This window comes from Macaca fascicularis, chromosome X (genome assembly GCF_037993035.2).
Source record: "Macaca fascicularis isolate 582-1 chromosome X, T2T-MFA8v1.1".
Lineage (NCBI taxonomy): Eukaryota > Metazoa > Chordata > Mammalia > Primates > Cercopithecidae > Macaca > Macaca fascicularis.
Genome location: NC_088395.1, coordinates 47451423 through 47477124, shown reverse-complemented (window position 1 = coordinate 47477124; position 25702 = coordinate 47451423). Strand labels below are relative to the sequence as shown.

Below are 25702 nucleotides of genomic sequence, written 5' to 3'. Positions count from 1 at the left end.
CCCAAATGTACACCTTAATCCTATCAACTGTTACATTTCTATATTCTCCCAATCTAGTTGTAGCCCATGTTACACCTTCACTAATGGATTTTGGTACCTCCATATATGAGGCTTCCATGTAAAGGAGTCCCAGAAAGTTCTCTTTTCCTCCCATTTTACCCAGAGACTTCTCTTTGCCACCCATTTTGTGTGCATAAAGCTTTGAGTCCCCATCCCGGGGTGGAGCCAAAGAACCTTTGCCCTTGGTCTTTTTTATTTTATTTTATTTTATTTTGTTTTATTTTATTTACTTTTTTTTTTTTTTTTCTGAGATAGAGTCTCGCTTTGCCCCCAGGCCAGAGTGCAGTGGTGCGATCATGGCTTACTGCAGGCTTGACCTCCCCAGCTCAAGTGATCCTCCCACCTCAGCTTCACAAGCAGCTGGAACTACAGGCGTGCACCACCACGCTCAGCTAATTTTTTTTTTTTTTTTTTTTTTTTTTGTAGAGATGGGATTTCACTATGTTGCCCAGGCTGGTTTTGAATTCCTGGGCTCAAGTGATCCACCTGTCTCAGCCTCCCAAAGTGCTGGGATTACAGGCCTGAACTACAGCACCCGGACTGACCTTGGCCAATATTTTTGGGTTTTTTTTTTTTTTTTTTTTTTTTTTTTGAGACGGAGTCTCGCTCTGTCGCCCAGGCTGGAGTGCGGTAGCACGATCTCGGCTCACTGCAAGCTCCGCCTCCCGGGTTCACGCCATTCTCTTGCCTCAGCCTCCTGAGTAGCTGGGACTACAGGCGCCCGCCACTACGCCCAGCTAGTTTTTCTATTTTCAGTAGAGACAGGGTTTCACCGTGTTAGCCAGGATGGTCTCCATCTCCTGACCTTGTGATCCGCCCGCCTCGGCCTCCCAAAGTGCTGGGATTACAAGCGTGAGCCACCGCGCCAGCCGGTCAATTTTTTACCTCGACTAATCTGCCTGGCTAATGCCCCAGGCAGTTGATGGCGGAGTTCCCATTGTAATCTTTGCCTTTCCAGCTTTTTAAATTCCTCCCACACTGTGATAAATGGAATCAACTTGTTAAGGACCCTTTAGTGTTTGGGGACTAAGGAGGATCCCTTTGGCCCACCCAACCTTGATGGTGCTGTTTTAAGACTTCTGTTTCAACATCATCAGTTTCCATTTTATTCATCCTTTTTTTTTTTTTTTTTTTTTGAGACATGGAGTCTCGCTTTGTAACCCAGGCTGGAGTGCAGTGGTGTGATCTTGGCTCACTGCAACCTCTGCTTCCCAGGTTCAAGCGATTCTCCTGCCTTAGCCTCCCAAGTGCTGGGACTACAGGCATGCGCCACCACGCCCACTAATTTGTATTTTTTAGTAGAGACAGGGTTTCACTATATGTTGGCCAGGCTGGTCTCAAACTCCTGACCTCAGGTGATCTGCCTGCCTGGGCCTCCCAAAGTGCTGGGATTACAGGCATGAGCCACCAAGCCCAGCCATCCCATTTCTTTTTTCTTTTTTTATTTTTTCTTTCTTTCTTTTTTTTTTTTGAGACTGAGTCTCTCCCTCTCACCCAGGCTGGAGTGCAGTGGCGCGATCTCGGCTCACTGCAACCTCTGCCTCCCGGGTTCGAGCAATTCTCCTGCCTCAGCCTCCCGAGTAGCTGGGACTACAGGCACCCGCCACCACGCCCGGCTAATTTTTTTTGTATTTTTTAGTAGAGATGGGGGTTCACCATATTAACTAGGCTGGTCTTGAACTCCTGACCTTGTGATCCACCCACCTCGGCCTCCCAAAGTGCTGGGATTACAGGCATGAGCCACTGCGCCCGGCCATCCCATTTCTTAATAGCCACTGAGAGATTTCCACTTTGCTGGTAGACTTGACTCTTCCCTAGGCTTCTCCTCATTTTCATGTTGACTTAATGTTTTCATTAGCAGCTGTGGGATCCCTGAAGGGAAGCTGGGGCAGCAAATTCAATGAGGTTTTTGGGACTATTGCTGTATTTTGCAGCTAAAAGTTTACATGAGGTGCCTATGCAAAAAGACCCCTTAACCATAGCTGAATATGGCCTGGGTAACGGACATATTCAGCAGGTGAATATCACAGGCACCATAAAGCCAGTCCATCATATCAGCTGCTTCATCAGGGGTGCTCCTCTTGGCATATGTTACACAGTCCCGTACTTAGGGTTGTGAAAGAAAAATAAATCTCGGGACTCCAAAATCATTAAGCCAAGGAGTGTTAGGCAAACCTGCTTCACATTTTATTCCCAAGTAAGATAGCTACAAAGATTAAAAAAAAAAAAAAAAAAAAAGGCTACATGCCTCCCTCACAATTTGCCCACAAGAAAATACCTTGTGGGCCTCAAGACCTTTACCTTAAGATGTTCTGGGCTGGGCACGGTGGCTCACACCCATAATCCCAGACTTTGGGAGGCCGAGCCTGACCAACATGGTAAAACCCCGTCTCTACTGAAAATACAAAAATTAGCCGGGCGTGGTCTGTAATCCCAGATACTTGGAGGCTGAGGCAGGAGAGTCGCTTGAACCCGGGAGGCAGAGGTTGCAGTGAGCCGAGATCACGCCACTGCACTCCAGCCTGGGCGTCTCAAAAAAAAAAAGTTCTGTTGAATTTCACCCTGGCAACGTAAATTGATAGCTTATCTTCACAGGTGCAGGGTGACAAAGGACACACAGAACTCAATGTCCTCCCTCTGCTCACCTGAGACAAAAGGATATCTGATTGCTTCCTCTGCCCTGTTGTTTCATTAGGCAGACTATTCTATCCCCGCTCACATGTAAATTATGTATTCAGTGAAAAGCTGACCAAAGATCCAAGAGAATGCAATCTTTTGTCTCTTATCTACCTATGACCTGGAAGCCCCCACTTCAAGTTGTCCCGCCTTTCCAAACGGAATCAATGGACATCTAACACATACCTTGGGCACCGGTTCTCAGTATCTCCTGAGTGCTGTGTCACTTACCATTGGTCACTCATATTTGGTTCAGAATAAATCTCTTCAAATATTTTACAGAGTTTGAGTCTTTTCGTCGACAGGGTAAACACACTTTACAGGGGCTTTGGGCAAGTCTGGCATGCTAGGTCTTCCCTCATGAATAACTTCTTGTGTTTTTGTGTGTCTGGCTCAAGTATAGCCATCTGTGATTGGTCACTATGAGCTGTGGGTCCTGCATCAACCCAGACATGCTCTTCCACTCTACAGCATTCAAAATCAAACATACTACCACTATAAATTAGCTACTCTCACAATCCATTTCAGTAAAGGATTTTCTGGCACTATTAAGTGATTATAGTAAAGTCACAGGATACAGGCTTAATAAAAGTCTATTGTTTTCCTATATACCCGAAATGAACAATTGATATTTGAAATTAAAAACACAATACCATTTACGTTAGCACCAAAAAGATAAAATATACATAAACCTAACAAAATATCTAGAAGACATACATGAGGAAAATCAAACAAAATTTGACATGAAATATATCAGAAAATATAAGTAAACAGAGAGAGATTGTATGTTTATTGACAGAAATGTTAGAATAGTTAGGTAGTTATCTTAGGTAGTTAGACATGAGCAGAGCAGGAGAGCACCACCCCCCAAATCCCACCAGGAGGTGATGGTCAGGCAGTTAAAATTGTTTCTCTAAAATAATAATTGCTCCCTGCTCCTCCTCCTTCTCTTCCTCCTGCTCCTCCTCCTCCTGCTTCTCTTCCTCCTCCTGCTTCTCCTCCTCCTGGTGCTCCTCCTCCTCCTCCTGCTTCTCCTCCTCCTGCTCCTCTTCCTCCTGCTCCTCCTCCTCCTCCTGCTGCTTCTCCTCCTCCTGCTCCTCCTCCTGCTTCTCCTCCTCCTGCTCCTCCTCCTCCTGCTCCTCCTCCTCCTGCTCCTCCTCCTGCTCCTCCTCTTCTTTCTCCTCCTCCTCCTGTTCCTTCTCCTTCTCTTTCTCCTCCTCCTGCTCCTCCTCCTTCTCCTCCTCCTTTTTCTCCTGCTAATCCTCCTCCTCCTGCTGCTCCTAAAAAAAAAAAGAAAAAAAAACAATAAAAAATAAAAATAATAATTGGTTGCAGCTGGCGCCAGGGAAAGGCAGTCTCTCAATAGATACAAAAAAACCTGAAACTGGTGATCAGCAGCTTCCCAATAAGATCTCAGGAGTTGGGCCAGTGGGCTCAAGACATGTGCACTACGATGCAAAATGGCCGAGTTTAACTGGTATGTAACCTTCCTTTAGGAACACTCCACTGGTAACGGAAAAATTCCTCAAGTGAGCGTGCGTACAACTTCAGTAACCACAATGTGCATGCAGCCCCTTCCCAAGCGCTGACAAGCCACTGCACATGCGGAGAGCCCAACCCAAGGTAAGAATCAGAGGAGTAATATAGACCCAGGAAGGCCGGGCGCGGTGGCTCAAGCCTGTAATCCCAGCACTTTGGGAGGCCGAGACGGGCGGATCACGAGGTCAGGAGATCGAGACCATCCTGGCTAACACGGTGAAACCCCGTCTCTACTAAAAAATACAAAAAACTAGCCGGGCGAGGTGGCGGGCGCCTGTAGTCCCAGCTACTCGGGAGGCTGAGGCAGGAGAATGGCGTGAACCCGGGAGGCGGAGCTTGCAGTGAGCTGAGATCCGGCCACTGCACTCCAGCCTGGGCGGCAGAGCGAGACTCTGTCTCAAAAAAAAAAATAGACCCAGGAAGCATAAAACCCCAAGTCAAAGGTCAAACCGCATATTTGATCTCTGAAGTCGCCTGCTTGACCCTCTTCCAAGTGTAGTTTGCTTCCTTTCATCCCTGCTCTAAAGCTTTTTAATAAACTTTCACTACAACTCTAAAACTTGTCCCGGTCTCTCACTCTGTCTTATGCCCCTCAAATTCTTTCTTCTGAGTAGGCAAGAATTGAGGTTGCTGCAGACCCGTATGGATTCTCTGCTGCTAAACGGAAGACTTAATACTGTTAACATGTCAGTTGTCCCCACCTTGATCAGGAGATTCAACATAATCCCAATCAAATTCCCACCAAATTATTTTATGGCTATCAACAAACTGATTCTAAAGTTTATATGGAAAGGCAAAAATCCAAAATAGTCAACATAGTACTAAACAAGAACAAAGTCAGAGGACTGAGACTACCCAACTTCATGACTTACTATAAAACTAGAGTAATCAAGGCAGAGGTATTGGTGAAAGAATAGGCAAATAGATCAATGGAACAGAATACAGAGCCTAGAAATATATATACACAGAAAAACAGTCAACTGATCATTGACAAAGGAGCAAAAGAAATTCGGTGAAGAAATAAGTCTTTTCAACAAATGGTGCTGGAACAACTGGACATCCATATGCAAAAATAATAATAATCTAGACACAGTCCTTATATGTTTCACAAAAATTAACTCAAAACTGGGAGGCCAATGCAGCGGATCACTTGAGGTCAAGAGTTCGAGATCAGCCTGGCCAACATGGTGATACCCCATCTCTACTAAAAATACAAAAATTAGTCGGTTGTGGTGGTGTGCACCTGTAGTCCCAGCTACTCAGGAGGCTGAGGCAGAATTGCTGGAACCCAGGAGGCAGAGGTTGCAGTGAGCCGAGATCGCACCACTGCACTCCAGCCTGGGTGACAAAGGCTAGAATGCAGACCCTGTCTCAAAAAAAAAAAAAAAAAAAAAAAAAAAATTAACTCAAAATGGATTATAGACCTATATGTAAAATGAAAACTATAAAATTTCTATAAGATAACAAAGAAGAAAATCCAAGAAACCTTGAGTTTGGTGATGAGTTTTTAAATACAACACCAGCCAAGTGCAGTGGCTCGTGCCTGTAATCACAGCACTTTGGGAGGCTGAGGTGGGTGGATCGCTTGAACCCAGGAGTTCAAGACCAGCCTGGGCAACCTAGTGAGACCCCATCTCTGTAAATATATATATGTATATGAATACAAGAGCAAAAGTATGACCTGTGAAAGAAAAAAAAAAAAGTATGTTGTACATTCTTTTTTTTTTTTTTTTTTTTTTGAGACGGAGTCTCGCTCTGTCGCCCAGGCTGGAGTGCAGTGGCCGGATCTCAGCTCACTGCACCATTCTCCTGCCTCAGCCTCCTGAGTAGCTGGGACTACAGGCGCCCGCCACCGCGCCTGGCTAATTTTTTGTATTTTTAGTAGAGACGGGGTTTCACCGTGGTCTCGATCTCCTGACCCTGTTATCCGCCCGCCTCGGCCTCCCAAAGTGCTGGGATTACAGGCGTGAGCCACCGCGCCCAGTCATGTTGTACATTATTAAAATTAGAAACTTATCTTCTGTGAAAGACACTGCTGACAGAATAGACAAGCCACAGACTGGGAGAAAATATTTGCAAAACACTTATCTCATAAAGGACTTGTATTGAAACCACTGTTGTAAAATTATAATGAGAAAATTATTACAGTGAAAGAGATCCAACCTAAACCAACTCCATCTTGCTGCTAACCTTCAAACTGTCTTTGTTCATTCCTGGGCACAGACCAAACTAACTTTGAGAGGAACTTAGTTTTGTTTTTTGAGATGGAGTCTGGCACTGTCTCCCAGGCTGGAGTGCAGTGGCGCGATCTTGGCTCACTGCTACCTCTGCTTCCTGGGTTCAAGCGATTCTCCTTCCTCAGCCTTCCGAGTAGCTGGGATTACAGGTGCAGGCCACCACACCTGGCTAATTTTTGTATTTTTGTAGAGATGAGGTTTCACCATGTTGGCCAGGCTGGTCTCAAACTTCTGACCTCAGGTGATCCGCCTGTGTGAGCCTAAGTGCTGGGATTATAGGCATGAGCCACCGAGCCCAGCATGAGAGGAACTTGGCTTATAGTTTAAAACAAAGAGGATAACAGCCCTTTCCCAAAACAAACACCTTTCCTGTCTGGGGACTAGCCTGCCTTTGTAGGACTAAGAAATTAGTCACAAGATTAGAAATAATGGTTTAGGAGTCATGCAACTAGAGGCTACGAGATTCTGACTCTACCCAAATTGTTCCTGGGAATAACATCACAATTGTAAAACCTAAGATTAGTGCTTGAGATATTTTGCAGACTCTGAACTTAATTGATCAGTTGGCACCACCCAGATCCATAAACTGGCTCATCTGGTCTTGTGGCCCCCACCCAGGAACTGACTCAGCACAAGAGGACAGCTTCAACTCCTGTGATTTGATCTGTGACCTGACCAATCAGCACTTCCAACTCACTGGCCCCTACCCACCAAATTATCCTTAAAAACTCCAATCCCCGACTTTTCAGGGAGACTGATTTGAGTAATAATAAAAATTCCAGTCTCCCCTATAGCTGGCTCTGCGTGAATTACTCTTTCTCTATTGTAGTTCCCCTGTCTTGATAAATCAGCTCTGTCTAGGCAGCGGGCAAGGTGAACCCATTGGGAGGTTACAGTATCCAAAACATACAAAGAACTCTTAAACTCAACAATAAGAAAACAAACTACTCAATTAAAAAATGGGCAAAAGATCTGAAAAGATAACCTCATCAAAGACATTCAGATGGTAAATAAGCATATAAAAAGGTCCTCAACATCATGTCACTAGAGAATTGCAAATTAAAACAAGGATATACGACCACACACCTATTGGAATGGTTTTTTTTTTTTTTTTAATGGGTGGGCACGGTGGCTCACACCTGTAATCCCAGCACTTTGGGAGGCTGAGGCAGGAGGATCATTTGAGGCCAGGAGTTCAAGACCAGCCTGGGCAACATGGTGAAACCCCGTCTCTACTAAAAATACAAAAATTAACCAGGCATGGTGGCACATGCTTGTAGTCCCAGCTACTTTTGGGGGGTTGAGGTAGGAGGATCACCTGAACCCAGGCAGGTTGAGGCTACAGCAAGCTGTGATCATACCACTGCACTCTCAAAATAATTAATTAATTAATTAAAAAGCTGACAATACCAAATGCTGGTGTAACCGCCCAATGGGTTCACCTTGCCTGTTGCCCAGACAGAGCAGATTTATCAAGACAGAGAAATTGCAATAGAGAAAGAGTAATTCACACAGAGTAATTCGCAAAGACCCGGAGTTGTATTAATACTCAAATCAGTCTCCCCAAGCATTTGGGGATCAGAGTTTTTAAAGGATAATTTGGGGGGTGGAGGGCGGAGAGGCAGTGTAAGCCGGAAGTGCTGATTGGTCAGGTCAAAGATGAATTCACAGGGAATCGAAGCTGTTTTCTTGTGCTGAGTCAGTTCCTGGGTGGGGGCCACAAGATCAGATGAGCCAGTTTATCGATCTGGGTGGTGCCAGCTGATCCATCAAGTGCAGGGTCTGCAAAATATCTCAAGCACTGATCTTAGGAGCAGTTTAGGGAGGGTCAGAATCTTGTAGTCTCCGGCTGCATGACTCCTAAACCATAATTTCTAGTCGGGTGGCTAATTTGTTAGTCCTACAAAGGCAATCTAGTCCCCAGGCAAGCAGGGGATTTGCCTTGGGAAAGGCCTGTTAACATCTTTGTTTTAAACTACAAACTAAGTTCCTCCCTAAATTAGTTCAGCCTACGCCCAGGAATGAACAAGGACAGCTCCGAGGCATGAAGCAAGATGCAGCTGATTAGATCAGATCTCTTTCACTGTCTCAGTTACAATTTTGCAATAGTGGTTTCATTGGTGAAGATGTGGAGCAACAGTAATACTCATTCATTGCTGGTGGAAATGCAAAATGGTGAAAAACGGGAAGACAGTTGGGCAGTTTCTTTCTCTCTCTCTCTCCTTTTTTTTTTTTTTTTTAGACGGAGTTTCACTCTTGTTGCCCAAGCTGGAGTACAATGGCACGATCTCGCCTCACTGCAACCTCTGTCTCCCAGGTTCAAGCCATTCTCCTGCCTCAGCCTCTCAAACAGCTGGGATTACAGACACCTGCCACCACACCCAGCTAATTTTTTGTATCTGTAGTAGAGATGGGGTTTCACCATGTTGACCAGGCTGGTCTTGAACTCCTGACCTCAGGTGATCCACCCACCTCAGCCTCCCAAAGTGCTGGGATTATAGGCATGAGCCATTGTGCTCCGCCTGGGCAGTTTCTTATAAAGCTTATAAAGCTTATATGACATAGCAATTATGCTCCTAGTTATTTAACCAATTGAGTTCAAAACATGTTCACACAAAAATCCGCACATGAAATGTTCATAGTAGCTTTTTTCATCATTGCTAAAACCTAAAAACAATGAAAGTACCCTTCGGTAGGTGAAGGAATTAAGCAAACTGGCACTGCAATCCATGGAACTATCAAACCACAAAAAAACATGGAGGAACCTTAAATACAAATTGCTAAGTGAAAGAAGCCAGTTTGAAAAGACTACATACTCCATGATTCCAACTATATGACATTTTAGAAAAGGCAAAACTAGACCTGGTATGATAGCTCACACCTGTAAATCTCAGCACTTTGGGAGGCTGAAGTGGGCAAATTGCTTGAGCCCAGGAGTTCAAGACCACACTGGGCAACATGGTAAAATTGTGTCTCTATAAAAAAATCCTAAAAATTAGTCAGACATGGTGGCATGTGCCTGTGGTCCTAACTACCCAGGAGGCTGAGATGGGAGGATCACCTGAGCCTGGGAGGTGGAGGCTGCAGTGAGCAGTGATCACACCGTGGCACTCCAGCCGGGGTCACAGAGTGAGGCACTGTGTCCAAAAAAACAAAAAAAAAAAAGGCAAAACTACAAAGACAGTAAAAAATGAGTGGTTGATAGAGGTTCAGGCAGAGGGAAAGGCAAGATGAATCGCTGAAGCACAGGTGAAACGGAATGAAACTGTACGAAGCTGCACTGGTGGATATATATCATGATCTATTTGCCAAAACCCCTATGTACAACACAAAGCAGTGAGCCTTACTGTAAACTGTAGGCTATAATTAATAGTAATATATCACTATTGGTTCATTAATTTTTACAAATGTACCACACTAATGCAAGATGTGAATAACAGGGAAAACTGCGGGGTTGAGGAGGTGGCAGTACATGGAATTACAGGTAGTATCTTAACTCTTCTGTACCTCTAAAACTGTATTAAAAATGATTGTCGGCCAGGCGTGGTGGCTCACGCCTATAATCCCAGCACATTGGGAGGCCGAGGTGGGTGGATCACGAGGTCAAGAGTTAAAGGCCAGTCAGGCCAACATGGTTAAACCCCATCTCTACTAAAAATACAAAAATTAGCCGGGCATGGTGGCGCACACCTGTAGTCCCAGCTACTCGGGAGGCTGAGGCAGGAGAATTACTTGAACCCGGGAGGCAGAGGTTTCAGTGAGCCAAGATTGTCAGCCTGGCTCGGGGTTCACGCCTGTAATCCCAGAACTTTGGGAGGCTGAGGCAGGCGAATCACCTGAGGTCAGGAGTTCGAGAGCAACCTGGCCAACATCGTGAAACCCTGTGTCTACGAAAAATACAAAAAAATTAGCCGGGCATGGTGATGGGTGCCTATAATCCCAGCTACTTAGGAGACTGAGGCAGGAGAATTGCTTGAACCCGGGGCGGGGGTGGCAGTGACCTGAGATTGTGCCACTGCACTCCAGCCTGGGTGACAGATAGAGACTCCGTCTCATCCAAAAAAAAAAAAAGTTGTGTGTGGTGGCTTACGCCTGTAATCCCAGCATTTTGGGAGGCCAAGGCAGGTGGATCACCTGAGGTCAGGAGTTAGAGACTAGCCTGGCCAACGTGGTGAAACCCTGTCTCTACTAAAAATATAAAAAATTAGCAGGGTGTGGTGGCGGGCACTTGTAATCCCAACTACTTGGGAGGCTGAGGCAGGAGAAGCACTTGGGCCCGAGAGGCAGAGGTTGCAGTGAGCCAAGATCACGTCACTGCACTCCAGCCTGGGCGACAGAGTGAGACTTTGTCTCAAAAAAAAAAAAAAAGATTGTCTATTAATTCTGTTCTATATGCACTTGGCATATAATCCCGCAATTGTCCTCGCATGCATTTACCCCACTGTGTAGGAGTAGAAGTACAAACACAGTTTCTCCTACTAGACTCTCATAACACGCTGTGACAACAGATGAGTGAGGAATTTTCTTCACACATCAAGCAAGAGGTCAACTCTGCAGTAGACAACAGCTGGGTGTCCTCCAATTCAATTCCATTCTGACACTATCTTCCAGGACATAGCATCAGGTCCCACAGGTTGAGGGCTCAGTTCTGAAGACTACCCCCACTTCAGACTCCAGAGCTTCTTACTGACCAGCTACAAGTTAAGCTTCCCACAATCCCCTCCTAGGGTTCAATTAATTTGCTAGAGTGGCTCATAGAACTCAAGGAAAGGCTGGGAGTAGTGGCTCATGCCTGTAATGCCAGCACTTTGGGAGGCTAAGGAGGGAGGATTGATTGAGGCCAGGAGTTCAAGATCAGCCTGGGAAACAAAGTGGCACCTCATCTGTACAAAAAAAAAAAAAATTTTTTTTTTTAATTAGCTGGGCGTGGTGGCACACATCTGTGGTCCTAGCTACTTGGAAGGCTCACTTGAACCCAGGAGGCTGAGGCTGCAGTAAGCTGTCACTGTACTCCAGCCTGGGCAACAGAGAGACTTTGCCTTTAAAAAAAAAAAAAAAAAAAAAAAAAAAAAAAAAAAAAAGGGCCGGGCGCGGTGGCTCAAGCCTGTAATCCCAGCACTTTGGGAGGCCGAGACGGGCGGATCACGAGATCAGGAGATCGAGACCATCCTGGCTAATACGGTGAAACCCCGTCTCTACTAAAAAATACAAAAAACTGGCCGGGCGCGGTGGCTCAAGCCTGTAATCCCAGCACTCTGGGAGGCCGAGGCGGGCGGATCACGAGGTCAGGAGATCGAGACCATCCTGGCTAACACGGTGAAACCCCGTCTCTACTAAAAAAAAAAATACAAAAAACTAGCCGGGCGAGGTGGCGGGCGCCTGTAGTCCCAGCTATTCGGGAGGCTGAGGCAGGAGAATGGCGTAAACCCGGGAGGCGGAGCTTGCAGTGAGCTGAGATCCGGCCACTGCACTCCAGCCCGGGCGACAGAGCGAGACTCCGTCTCAAAAAAAAAAAAAAAAAAATACAAAAAACTAGCCGGGTGAGGTGGCGGGCGCCTGTAGTCCCAGCTACTCGGGAGGCTGAGGCAGGAGAATGGCCGGAACCCGGGAGGCGGAGCTTGCAGTGAGCTGAGATCCGGCCACTGCACTCCAGCCTGGGCGACAGAGGAGACTCCATCTCAAAAAAAAAAAAAAAAAAAAGTTCAGGGAAATGTGCAGTCCTAATTAGGGAAAAGGAGTTGGTCCAGGGCATATAAACAAAAAGAAGATGCAGGTAAGTTTAAGTTATGGCTCTGTCTTTCTTTATGGCCCAGGACATATAGTCCTCTTGAGCAAATAACGTACATAACTCATAAACTTCCTGCTTATCATCAAACACTCCAATTCATCATCAAACACCTCGGCTGATAGAAGAATGCAAGTTAGCTCCCTGCTACCTTGGCGTTATCAAACAGATCAAGAACCATCCTATAAAATCTCCAGCAAGCCTTCGTTTCCTCGAAGTCAGTTCCTCTTTTGCTGATTCTACCCGTTGCTCTCTTGCAATGTATTTTCCTACTTTCTCTAATAAATCTGCCTTTCTTTACCTACAACTGTCGTGGTAAATTCTTTTACCTGTGAGCCACCGGCCCAGACAGTGGCCGCTTACCCTCAACAGGAAACACAAAACTGACTATGTTTACTGGTTTATTATAAAGGATTTTTTTTTTTTTTTTTTTTAAGACAGAGTCTCACTCTTTTGCCCAGACTGCAGTGCAGTGGTGTGACCTCGGCTCACTGCAACCTCCGCCTCACAGGGTCAAGTGATTCTCCTGCCTCAGCCTTCCGAGTAGCTGGGATTACAGGTGCCCGCCACCACACCCAGTTAAATTTTGTATTTTTAGTAGAGATGAGGTTTTATCGTGTTGGTCAGGCTGGTCTCGAACTCCTGACCTCAAGCAATCCTCCCACCTCAGCTTTCCAAAGTGCTGGGATTACAGGCATGAGCCACCGTGCCCCACCTGTTTTATTTTTTGTAGTGATGAGGTCTCACTTTGTTGCCCAGGCTGGTCTTGAGTTCCTGGACTCAAGCAATTCTCCAGCCTTGGCTTCCCAAAGTTCTGGGATTACAGGCATAAGCCACCTCTCCCACCAATAAAGGATATTTTAAAGAATACAAATTCAGGCCAGGCTTGGTGGCTCACACCTGTAATCCCAGCACTTTTGGAGGCCGAGGCAGGCGGATCACCTGAGGTCGGGAGTTTGAGACCAGCCTGACCAACATGGAGAAACCTCATCTCTATTAAAAATACAAAATTAGCTGGGCGTGGTGGCATATGCCTGTGATCCCAGCTACTCGGGAGGCTGAGGCAGGAGAATCGCTTGAATCCGGGAGGTAGAGGTTGCAGTGAGCCGAGATCACACCATTGCACTCCAGCCTGTGCAACAAGAGCGAAACTCCATCTCAAAAAAAACAAAAACAAAAACAAAAACAAAAAACAAATACAAACAAATCACAGTCAAATAAAGAGATACACAGGGCAAGGCATGGGGGAAGGGGCCTGGAGTCTTCATGGCTTCTCTGGGTGCACCACCCTTCAGGAATCCCCATGCGTTCGGCTACCCAGAGCTCTCCAAACTATTCTTTTGGGGTTTTAGGTGGGCTTCATTATGTAGGCATGATTGATTAAATCATTTGCCCTTGTGGATCGACTTGACTGTCAGCACCCTCTCCCCTCCCAGGTGGTTGGAGGGTCCCAACCCTCTAAACCTACCTTAGTCTTTCTTGTGACCAGCCCCATTCAGAAGCTGCCTAGGGACTGCCAGGCATCAGTCAACTCATTAGCATACAAAAAGACACTTTACTACTTTAGAGATTCTGAGGATATTAGGAGTTGTTTGCCAGGAAATACCATTATATATTTCACAATATCACATCCCTACAAAAACCTTACACAAACTATCATAGGATCTTTATTCATAATATCCAACAACTAGAAACAACCAGGATGTCTTTCAACCAGTGAATGGTTACACTGTGTGGTACATCCATGCCATGGAAAAGTATCAGCAGAAAAAGGAATGGGCAGGGCACGGTGGCTCACACCTGTAATCCCAGCACTTTGGGAGACTGAGGCAGGTGGATCACGAGGTCAGGAGTTAGAGACCAGGCTGGCCAACATGGTGAAACCCCGTCTCTACTAAAGATACAAAAAATTAGCCAGGTGTGGTGGTGCACACATGTAATACCAGCTACTTGGGAGGCTGAGGCAGGAGAATAGCTTGAACCGGGGAGGCAGAGGTTGCAGTGAGCCAAGATCGCACCATTGCACTCCAGCCTGGGTGACAGGGCGAGACTCTGTCTCAAAAAAAAAAAAAAAAAAAAGGAATGAACTATTGGTATACTGTTAGCTATTGATATCTCCACAGAATTTTGCTGAATGACGAAAGCCAGTCCCAAAAGGTACATATTGTACAATCTGAATAATACAACAGTATCTTGTTTTTGTCCTTTTTTTTTTTTTTCCTTTTCATGGAGAACAGGGTCTCACTATATTGCCCAGCAGGTCTCAAACTCCTAGGCTCAAACTATCCTCCTGCTTCTGCCTCCCTAAGAGCTGGGATTACAGGCATGAGCCGCCATGCCCAGCAAATACAACATTTCTTTTTTTTTTTTTTGTGAGACAGGGTCTCACTCTGTCACCCAGGCAGAGTGTAGTGATGTGATCTCAGATTACTGCAACCTCCGCCTCCAGGTTCAAGCGATTCTCCGGCCTCAACCTCCTGAGCAGCTGGGAGTACAGGTGCACACCACAACACCCGGTTAATTTTTGTATTTTTAGTAGACAGGATTTCACTATGTTGGCCAGGCTGGTCTCAAACTCCTGGCTGCAAGTGATCCACCCACCTTGGCCTCCCAAAGTGCTGGGATTACAGGTGACAGGCGTGAGCCACCGCGTCCAGCCACAACATTCTTGAAATGAAAAAATTATACTATTGGAGAACAGATTAGTGGTGCCCCGGAGTTAAGAGGGGAGTGATGGAGGAAGTGAAGTGGTTGTGTCTGTTTAATGACAACATGGGGGATCCTTGTGAGGATGGAAATGCTCTGCATGTCAATATCCTGGGTATTACAAGATGTTACTACTGGGGACAAAAACTAGGTAAATGGTACATCGCATTTGAATCTACAATTATCCCAAAATATAAATTTAACTAAAAATAGATAAACTAAAACAACATATAGAAAAAAATATAGGATCCTCCTCCTCACCTCAAAAGATCTGCCAGGTTCTCCTGGAATCAGGGCAGGGAATCCCTGGGGTGATGTCCCATTAGCTGGCATGTTCACCCTGGGCCTCAGGCCACCTTCCGTGCTGGACAGCTGTCTGTGTGTAGAGGGTCCTGCAGCCTCCAGTAAGGGGTAAGGCTCAATGGCTCCACAGGGACACCAAGAAATCCTAAAAGGACAGTATCCGTATCATCAGTGTCATCCCACATTCATGCCACAATGTTCAGCATCCCCAGAGCATTAGCCAAGGTGGATTATGAAATGATCAAATTTGGAGCCAAATTAATGAGCTTGGGGGTCTCTTCTTGAGTGGCTCTACCAGGTGCTTCACTTGCTACTCAGCCAGCCTACACCTCAGTTCAAGTTCAAAGCAGATCTGGGTTTAGGAGAAGTAGAACCAGGGCAGTGCTTAAGGGTGCTGAAGGCCCATGGGGTGGGCAGGTGATGGGCATGTTCAAGGGGACCTGGTGGGTGACTGTGAGGGCAGGAAACCTGGAAAACTGATAATCTAAATGAAAGGAAATTAGCCGATCCTTTCTTCTGCCTTCTTTTGTTTTTTTTCCACTCTTAGATGAAATATCCCTCTTAAATTCTTCTATTGGGAAGCTTTTAGCCTTTTCTTTCCAGAAAAAAAATGGTTCAATCTTAATAATGTTATGTATTTTCTTTTTTTTCTTTTTTTTTTTTTTTTTTGAGATGGAGTTTCGCTCTTGCCGCCCAGGCTGCAGTGGAATGGTGCAATCTCTGCTCACAGCAACCTCCGCCTCCCAGGTTCAAGCAATTCTCCTGCCTCAGCCTCCCTGGTGGCTGGGATTACAGGTGCCCGCCACCACGCCCAGCTAATGCTGGTATTTTTAGTAGAGACGGGTTTTCACTATGTTGGTCAGGCTGGTCTTAAACTCCTGACCTCAAGTGATCCTCCCACCTCTGCCTCCCAAAGTGCTGGGATTACAGGCGTGAGCCACTGCGCCTGGCCTAATGCTATATATTACATCAACAAATTACAGGGGGAAACACTCTGCTATTAACTTACACCAAAAAAGCATCCAACGCAATTCAGCAGCCATTACTAATGTAAGCTCAAACTGAAATCAGGGAAGAAGGAAATCACTTAAATGCCACAAAAATCAATTATGAAACATAACCCTGAAACACCATGCTAAAAAGTAAAATGATGAAGCTATTGCCATAAAATTAGTACTGTCTGCTATAACCCAAAATTGTTTTGTGGGCTCTAGCTCACACAAGAGAAGATGAAATAATTAGAGTGGGCTGGGCACAGTGACTCATGCCTGTAATCTCAGAACTTTAGGAGGCCAAGACAGGAAGGTTGCTTGAGTCCAGTAGTTCGAAACCAGCATTGGCAACAAAGTGAGACCCCCGTCTTTACAAGAAGTGAAATAATCCAAGTGTGGTGGTCCACACCCGTAGTGCCAGCTACTAAGGAAGCTGAAGCAGAAAGATAACTTGAGCCTGAGAGGTGGAGGCTGCAGTGACCTCTGATGGTGCCACTGCACTCCAGCCTGGGTGACAGAGCAAGAATTTGTCTCTAAAAGAAAAAAGAAAGAGGCCGGGTGCGGTGGCTCAAGCCTGTAATCCCAGCACTTTGGGAGGCCGAGACGGGCGGATCACGAGGTCAGGAGATCGAGACCATCCTGGCTAACACAGTGAAACCCCGTCTCTACTAAAAAATACAAAAAACTAGCCGGGCGAGGTGGTGGGCGCCTGTAGTCCCAGCTACTCGGGAGGCTGAGGCAGGAGAATGGCGTGAACCCGGGAGACGGAGCTTGCAGTGAGCCGAGATCCGGCCACTGCACTCCAGCCTGGGCGACAGAGCGAGACTCCGTCTCCAGAAAAAAAAAAAAAAGAAAAAAAAAGAAAAAAGAAAGAAAGAAAGAAAGAAAAGAAAAGAAATAAATAATCAGGCTAGGTGCAGCGGCTCGTGGCTTTAATCCCAACACTTTGGGAGGCCGAGGCAAGAGGATCCCTTGAGCCCCCAGGTGTTCAAAACTAACCTGGACAACATGACAAAACCCAGTATCCTTAAAAAACAAACAAACAAACAAACAAACAAAAAACACACACAGAGTTGCAGTGAGTTGAGATCACTCCACTATACTCCAGCCTAGGCGACAGAGTGACACCTTGTCTCTATTAAAGAAAAAAAAAAAAGAGGCCGGACGAGGTGGCTCACGCCTGTAATCCCAGCACTTTGGTAGGCCGAGGCAGGCTGATCACCTGAGGTCAGCAGGTCAGAAGTTCGAGACCATGGTGAAATCCCGTGTCTACTAAAATCACAAAAATTAGCTAGACATGGTGGCAACACACCTGTAATCCCAGCTACTCGAGAGGCTGAGGCAGGAAAATTGCTTGAACTTGGGAGGCAGAGATTGCAGTGAGCCGAGATTGCGTCACTGCACTTCAGCCTGGGCAACAGAGCAAGACTCTGCCTCAAAACAAAAACAAAAAAACAAAAAAAAAAAAGAAAGAAAGAAAAAAAGGCAGAAAGAAAAAAGAAAAAAATAATTAGGGTGAACATGAACACTGGAAAGAAATGAAAATGAAAATGTAGCTTTCTTGCCAATAAGATTATTTTATACATAGAAAACCTACCAGACTGCTAAAAGACTACTAAAATTCATAGGGTATAATACAATGTAAGGGGCTGGATACAAGGTAAAATTATAAAAGCAGATAGCTTCTTTTTTTTTTCTTTTTTTTTTTTTTTTGAGATGGAGTCTCACTCTGCCACCCAGGCTGGAGTGCAGTGGTGCAATCTTGGCTCACTGCGATCTCCACCTCCCTGCGACCTCCACCTCCCAGGTTCAAGCGATTCTGAGATTCTGCTACCTCAGCCTCCTGAGTAGCCGGAATTACAGGCGAGCGCCACCATGCCCGGCTAATATTTGTATTTTTAGTAGAGACGGGGTTTCACGATGTTGGTCAGGCTGATCTCGAACTCCAGACCTCGTGATCTGCCCACCTCGGCCTCCCAAACTGCGGGGATTACAGGCATGAGCCGCCGCGCCTGGTCAAAAGCAGACAGTTTCTCTCTACAATAACAACGAGCCAATGGAAACAAAATTGCATAAATAATGATAGCAAAAACTATATAAAATACGTAAGTGTAACTTTGTTGTTGTTGTTTTTTTTTTTTTTTTTTTTTTTTTTTTTTTTTTTTTGAGACAAGGTCTCCCTCTGTCATCCAGGCTGGAGTGCAGTGGTGCAATCAAGGCTTTCGCAATCAGGCGATCTTTCCACCTCAGCTTTTTTTTTTTTTTTTTTCCGTACAGACGGCAGTCTCCCTGTGTTGCCCAGGCTGTTCACTCCTGGACTCAAGCAATCGCCCTCCTCGGCCTTCCAAAGTGCTGGGATTACAGGGGCAAGCCACTGCGCCCGGCCAGAATAAACATTTTAAGGAGGTGGGCCTATACGATTACAAAAAGAGAAAAATTTTGACTAATATAAAATAGTCGGCCTGGCGCGGTGGCTCACGCCTGTAATCCCAGCACTTTGGGAGGCCGAGGCGAGTGGATCGTTTGAATCCAGGAGTTCTAGACCAGTCTGGGCAACATGGCGAAACCCCATCTCCACTAAAAATATAAAAATTAACCGGGCTTGGTGGCGCGCGCCAGTAATCCCAGCGACTCAGGAAGCCGAGGCACGAGAATCGCTGGAAACCGGGGAGGCGGAGGTTGCAGTGAGCCGAGATCGCGCCACTGCCCTCCACCCTGAGCGACAGAGTGAGACTCCGTCAAAAAAAAAAAAAAAAAAAGACGGTGTATACAACATATTCTTGATTGCAGCTAAAGATATTCTTAAGGAAAAGGGCATGCTCTTAAAATTTTCTTTAACAAAGAAAGGCTGAGCATTAATGAATTAACATTCAATTTAAGAAGTTAGATAAAGAGAAAACAGTACAGATAAGAGCAGAAATTAAAGAAATAGAAAACAAAGGTACATCAGAAGAGATATGTGATCAGAGGAGCAACAACGTCAAAAGTTGTTTTTTTTTTGGAAAGGCTAATAAAATTAGCAAACCTCTGGGAATACTGATAAAGGAAAAACCCAAAGCGCACACTATTAAGGCTGGACATCAAGACACAGCAGGGAATCTAAAACCTGACTACTCCAGAGGCCCTCATCCCTGACACTCATAGATTCCCATTCATTAGGTTCTTTATTTCCCCACCAGTTGACACCACAACTGCCAATGCATCATCCCCCGAAGCCAACAAAGCTTCAAAATCACCTGAGCGACTATCACGCCATAAAACCTCGTGCACTGCATTTAGCGTCGCGCGCCAAGAAGGCTTAAACGGCCTCTGAGGGGGATTTCCGTTTCCTGTCCTCACCCCGACACTGCACCTTCTAGGGCTGTTGATTTTGCACACGATCAGTAGAACTGAGAGGTTGTAGTCTACTCACTGAACACAGCCCTGTTACGGATCGGCGGAGACTTGGTCCATGAGTGGCGTTGTCAGGCGAGGAATATGGCTGCGCTATGTCGTGTCTCATGGGGGCGGCCATCTTAGCACCCATTCCGTACAGTGGGCTGTTCCACAGAAGGCGGGGGCGAGAGGGCGTTCACGGGTAGAATCCTTCTAGGGGCAAGATTCTGGGAGAAGCTGGTCTTTGGAACTCGGTTCTATAAGTTTGGGCAAATTTTAAAGAAGCAGAGGTGCGCCTCCTACCCAGGGAGGATGGGGCGTGTTCTGATGTTCAAGGGATCCACCACTGGGCAAGAGGAAGAAGTCAGGGTGGTACAATCCCCCCCTTGGCGATACCACTGGGAAGAGGGGGAGAAATCAGGTTAACACAGGTGCCCGTCATGGGCGATACCACTGGAGAAGAGGGGAAAGGAGTCAGGGTGTACAATCTCCCGATATGCTGCGGTTACCATGGAGAAGACTTGAACTCCCCCATCTCCATTACCCTCCTTGCCCCACTACAATGATAGTAGTTAGGAATAATAATAACAATAATAATAATAATAGTCTTTTATATGAACAACCAATGGTTTTTCTTTCCTTTTTTTTTATTTTTTTATTTTATTTTATTTTTTGAGATGGAGTTTCACTCTTGTTGCCCAGGCTGCAGTGCAATGGCACGATCTCGGCTCTCCACAACCTCCGCCTCCCGGGTTCAAGCGATTCTCCTGCCTCAGCCTCCGGAGTAGCTGGAATTATAGACATGCTCCGCCACGCCCGGCTAATTTTGTATTTTTAGTAGAGACGGAGTTTCTCCATGTTGGTCAGGCTGGTCTCAAACTCCCGACCTCAGGTAATCCACCCGCCTCTGCCTCCCAAAGTGCTGGGATTATAGGCGTGAACCACCGCGCGGGGCCATGGACAACCAATGGTTTTTTTTTAGCAAATTATCAATAGAAAAATGCTTAAAGCCCAGGCGCGGTGTTCACACCTCTAATCCCAGCACTTTGGGAGGCTGAGGTGGGCGGATCACTTGAGATCCAGAGTTCAAGACTAGCCTGGGCAACATGATGAAACTCGTCTCTACTAAAAATACAAAAATTAGCCGGGTGTGGTGGCACACACCTGTAGTCCTAGCTACTCAAGAGGCTGAGGTGGGAGGATCGCTTCAGCCCAGGAGTTAGAGGCTGCAGGGAGTTATGATTGCACCACTGCACTCCAGCCTGGGTGACAGAGTGAGACCCCATTTCAATTTTTTTTTTTTTTTTTAAGAAAAATGCTTAGAAAATGGCCAGGCGCGGCCAGGTACGGTGGTTCATGCCTGTAATCCCAACACTATGGGAAGGGGACGCAGGAGGATCACTTGAGGTCAGGAGTTCAGGACCAGCCTCAGCAAAATGACAAAACCCATCTCTACCAAAAATACAAAACTTAACGGGTGTGGTGGTGTGCATCTGTAGTCTCAGCTACTCAGGAGGCTGAGGTGGGAGGATGGCTTGAACCTGGGAGGTGGTGGTTGCAAGTGAGCAGAGATCACGACACAGCACTCCACCCTGGTCAACAGAGTGATACCCTGTCTAAAAAAGAAAAGAAAGGGAAGAGAAGAGAAGAGAAGAGAAGAGAGAAGAGGAGCCTGGCGCCATGGCTCAGGCCTGTAATCCCAATACTTTGGGAGGCCAAAGTGGGTGGATCACCTGAGGTCAGGAGTTTGAGACCAACCTGGCTACTAACATGGTGAAACTCTGTCTCTTGTATTAGTAAAATATAAAAATTAACCGGCCGTAGTGGTGCGTGCCTGTAATCCCAGTGACTCAGGAGTCTGAGACACGAGAATAGCTTGAACCCGGGAGGTGGAGGTTGCAGTTAGCCGAGATCACATCACTGCACTCCAGCCTGGGTGAAAGAACGAGACTCCATCTCAAACAAACAAAAAATGTTATTGATCTTGGCTGGGCGCGATAGTCCACGCCTGTAATCCCAGAATTTTGGGGAAGGCCGAGGTGGGCAGATCACTTGAGACGAGCCTGAGCAACATAGTGAGACCTCATCTCCGCAAAAAATAAGCAAAATTAGTTGTGCATGGTGACGTGTGCCTATAGTCCCAGCTACTCAGGAGGTGAGGAGGTGGGAGGATCTCTTGAGCCTGGGAGGTCCAGACTGCAGTAAGCCATGATCGCACCACTGCACTGCAGCCTGAGGGACAGAAGGAGACACTGTCTCAATCAATCAATCAATCAAATGGTATTGATCTTGATTACTGAGTTTTTTTAATACCCCCTTACATTTTACACTTAAGGCAAATGCCTCCCTCACCTTACCCGAGTCCTAGCCCTGCAGAGAAACCTTGTTCTCTAAAATCATAGACTATCGGAAATTTTCCTGTTTGAAACAATATCAATAAGAATAAAACCTCCTACTCTTCCCTGGAGGATCTAAGCTACTGTGACACAGAGAAATAGCCTTGATTTCTGACCCAGGTGCAGAGCTTCAGATAATGGGTATCTGAAGTCAAAACTTCACATCTATGTTTAGTGTTTATTTTTTTTTTCTTTTCTTTTTCTCTCTCTCTTTTTTTTTTTTTTTTTTTTTTTTTTTTTTGCTGAGATAGGGTCTCACTCTGTCACCCAGGCTGAAGTGCAGTGGCATGATCATAGCTCACTGCAACCTCAACCTCCTGGACTCAAGTGATCCTCCCACCTCAGCCTTCCAAGTAGCTGACAGACTACAGGCACACACCACATCACCCAGCTACCTTTGTTCGTTTTTTGTAAAGACAAGATATTACTATGTTGCCCTGGCTGGTCTTGAACTCTTGGGCTCAAGGGATTCGCCCACCTCAAGTGCTAGGATTACAGGCCTGAGACACAGCCTATCTTTCGTGTTTCTTTTTTGTTGTTGTTTCGTTTTTTCATTTTTCATTTTTTGAGACAGAGTCTTGCTCTGTTGCCCAGGCTGGAGTGCAGTGTGTGGTCTCGGCTCACTGCAACCTCTGCCTCCCAGGTTCATGTGATTCTCCTGCCTCAGCCTCCCGAGTAGCTGGGATTACAGGTGTGTGCCACCTCACTCAGCTAATTTTTGTATTTTTAGTAAAGACAGGGTTTCATCATGTTGGCCAGGCTGGTCTCGAACTGCTAACCTCAAGTGATCCACCCGCCTCAGCCTCCCAAAGTGCTGGGATTACAGGCGTGAGCCACCGCGCCCAGCTTCTTTTGTGTTTCTAAAGAAAAAGGACCTTAGGTCTGCTTCACAGTCTGAACCTAATGTTGATCCTTTTCCATACCAACCTCCTTTGCTTTGGGCTTGTCAAAACACTGCTTCATTTACATTTTACCTAAATTCCACTCCTATATCTTATAGTAATCCCATTCCTTCCTTTGTTCATTGACACTAAGGTGATCAGCCATCCCTGTTTGCCTAGGAATGGGGTTTACTGGGACAAGGGCATTCAGTTCTAAAAGCAGGAAAGTCCTGGGCAAACTGGAACAAGTTAAGTTACCTTAGGTGAGACATCCCCACAGTTCCTGTGGGGCGTGGTCTTCCTTGCTGCAGCAGGTTAATAAACCCATTTCTTTCGGGACTAGAAATGTGACCTTGGTAGTCTTTATCAAGGTCATTAATGTTGGAAGAGTTCACAGAGGTGAAGTTTGAGATCATTCCTAGTATGCATTGACGGTGGAAAAATGAATAGGCCTGATTCAGGCTCCAGGTCAGCGGGGCATTGCTGGGGGAATAGTTAGTCAAAGGCTGAATGCTAAGCTATACCAGAAAGGCATTGATGGTGGAAGAGTTATTAGAGCACTAGATTGAGGTCAGACTAAATTAATACTGCTGGGAAGCCGGGCGTGGTGGCTCATGCCTGTAATCCCAGCACTTTGGGAGGCCGAGGCGGGCAGATCACCTGAGATTGGGAGTTCAAGACCAGCCTGGCCAACATGGTGAAACCCCGTCTCTACCAAAAATAAAAAAATCAGCTGGATGTGGTGGCTCACACCTGTAATCCCAGCTACTTGGGAGGCTGAGGCAGGAGAATCGCTTGAACCCAGGAGGCAGAGGTTGCAGTGAGCCGAGATCGCGCCACTGCACACCAGCCTGGGCGATAGAAAGAGCGAGACTGTCTCAAAAAAAAAAAAAAAAGATGGGGTTTGAAGTTGGTCCAGAAGTGGTGAAAATGTTAACAGGGGCCTAGATTTTAGATTTTGACAAGGGAATTATTGACGGTGGATTAGATAACAGATGACCAAGTTCGAGGTCCAGCCAGATGAGCAGTGGTGGCAGCAGAGTTCATAGAAACCAGCAGTTTGAGATTTCTTGTCTAGACCAAATCGGGGGGGTTGTAGATAGATGGTGCAGCTGACCAATGGCTGCATCGGGGAGGTGGGATCTGGTTTCTGGTGACCAATGGGATGAAGCAGCCGGTTCTAGGGAGAAGCCCCTGTTGCTATGTGCAGGGTGGAAAGGACCTGAGTTGCTGCAAATAGTTAGCCAATGAATGCACGAGAAGTTGGGCGTTTGTCTCTTCAGCCTATGGCAGTAACGGTAAACTGTTACTAGGTAGTAACTAACCCCGTTGCCATGTGAAGTGAGGCAGCCAAAGCCTAGCTTGAGAAGCTGTGGACTGAAGGTGCAGTTAGCTAATGGCTGAATATAAGAAACAAGCTCTGGTCTCCCAGGTCAATATGAGGCTGCCTGATCTATAAATCAGCAGAAGTCCCCATTGTCCAGTGCAAGGAAGGGGCCAGTCGGACATAGCCTGACGGGGATGCAGGTAAATGGCACAGCTGGAGGTAGTTGAAGTGGGTGGGAACACAGCCCGAGGTTGCTTTGGAGAGATGGCGCAGCTAGCCAATGGCTCTGTGTGGGAGGCAGGCTTTAGTCTCCATGGCCAATGAAGTGCGAACATCCTTGTCACTAGGCGAAATAATTTTGCAGTTCAAATTACATCATTAAGAATGAAGCATCTTAATGCCTGAGAGACTAAATCACTTTGACACAGAACAGCAGCCTCAATTTCCAATCCTAGTGGAAGACAGGGAGGAGATGTAACATGAGACGTTGCAGACAGATGACACAAAAAGGAAAAGAAATAAGTTAAATGAACTTTAATAACATACTTTGTTTGAACTACATAACCAAACATTCTTATTTCAACATGTAATTAATTTTTAAAATTACCTAGATATTTGGCATTATTTTTGTGGTAATAAGACTGTGAAATCAGATGTGTATTTTACACTGACAGCAAATCTCAATTTTGAAAGCTAAATTTTCATCAGAAGTACTTTATTTGTACTCAGATATCTTTCACAAAATTTAGTTGAAAACATCGGTTAACATTCCTGGCATGGTGGCACATGCCTAGAATCCCAGCACTTTGGCAGGCCGAGGTGGGTGGATCACCTGAGGTCAGGAGTTTTTTTTTGTTGTTGTTGTTTTGTTTTGTTTTGTTTTTGAGACGGAGTCTCGCTCTATCCTCCAGGCTGGAGTGCAGTGGCGCGATCTCGGCTCACTGCAAGCTCCGCCTCCCGGGTTTACGCCATTCTCCTGCCTCAGCCTCCCGAGTAGCTGGGTCTACAGGCGCCCGCCACCTCGCCTGGCTCATTTTTTGTATTTTTTAGTAGAGACGGGGTTTCACTGTGTTAGCCAGGATGGTCTCGATCTCCTGACCTCGTGATCCACCCGTCTCGGCCTCCCAAAGTGCTGGGATTACAGGCTTGAGCCACCGCGCCCGGCCGAGGTCAGGAGTTTTAGACCAGCCTGGCCAACATGGAGAAACCCCGTGCCTACTAAAAATACAAAAAGTTAGCCGGGTGTGGTGGCGTGTGCCTGGGAGGTTAAGGCAGGAGAATCACTTAAACCCAGGAGGTGGAGGTTGCAGTGAGCCAAGAACACGCCATTGCACTCTGGCCTGGGCAACAAGAGCGAAACTCTGTCTCAAAAAACAAAACAAAAATATTCACAAGTGACCAGGCACAGTGGTTTATGCCTGTAAT

General features: G+C 46.2%; 1 protein-coding gene across 6 annotated transcripts in view; it reads right to left on the bottom strand.

The window, feature by feature from the left end:
- Positions 1-19764, bottom strand: part of ZNF157 (zinc finger protein 157) — a 50154-nt gene extending 30390 nt beyond the window's left edge. For 4 of the 6 annotated variants that reach the window (XM_065538759.2, XM_045383526.3, XM_065538758.2 and 1 more), the window contains exons 1-2: positions 19535-19764; positions 15265-15451 (exon numbers count right to left, since the gene is read on the bottom strand). Coding sequence is in view for 3 of the 6 variants with exons in the window: in XM_065538758.2 (XP_065394830.1) it covers positions 15265-15336 (72 nt within the window). In the remaining 3 variants the exon portion in view is untranslated. The remainder of the gene's footprint in view (positions 1-15264; positions 15452-19534) is intronic. The other 2 variants (XM_074029944.1, XM_074029943.1) reach the window with 1 other exon arrangement.
- Positions 19765-25702: the final 5938 nt, after the last annotated feature.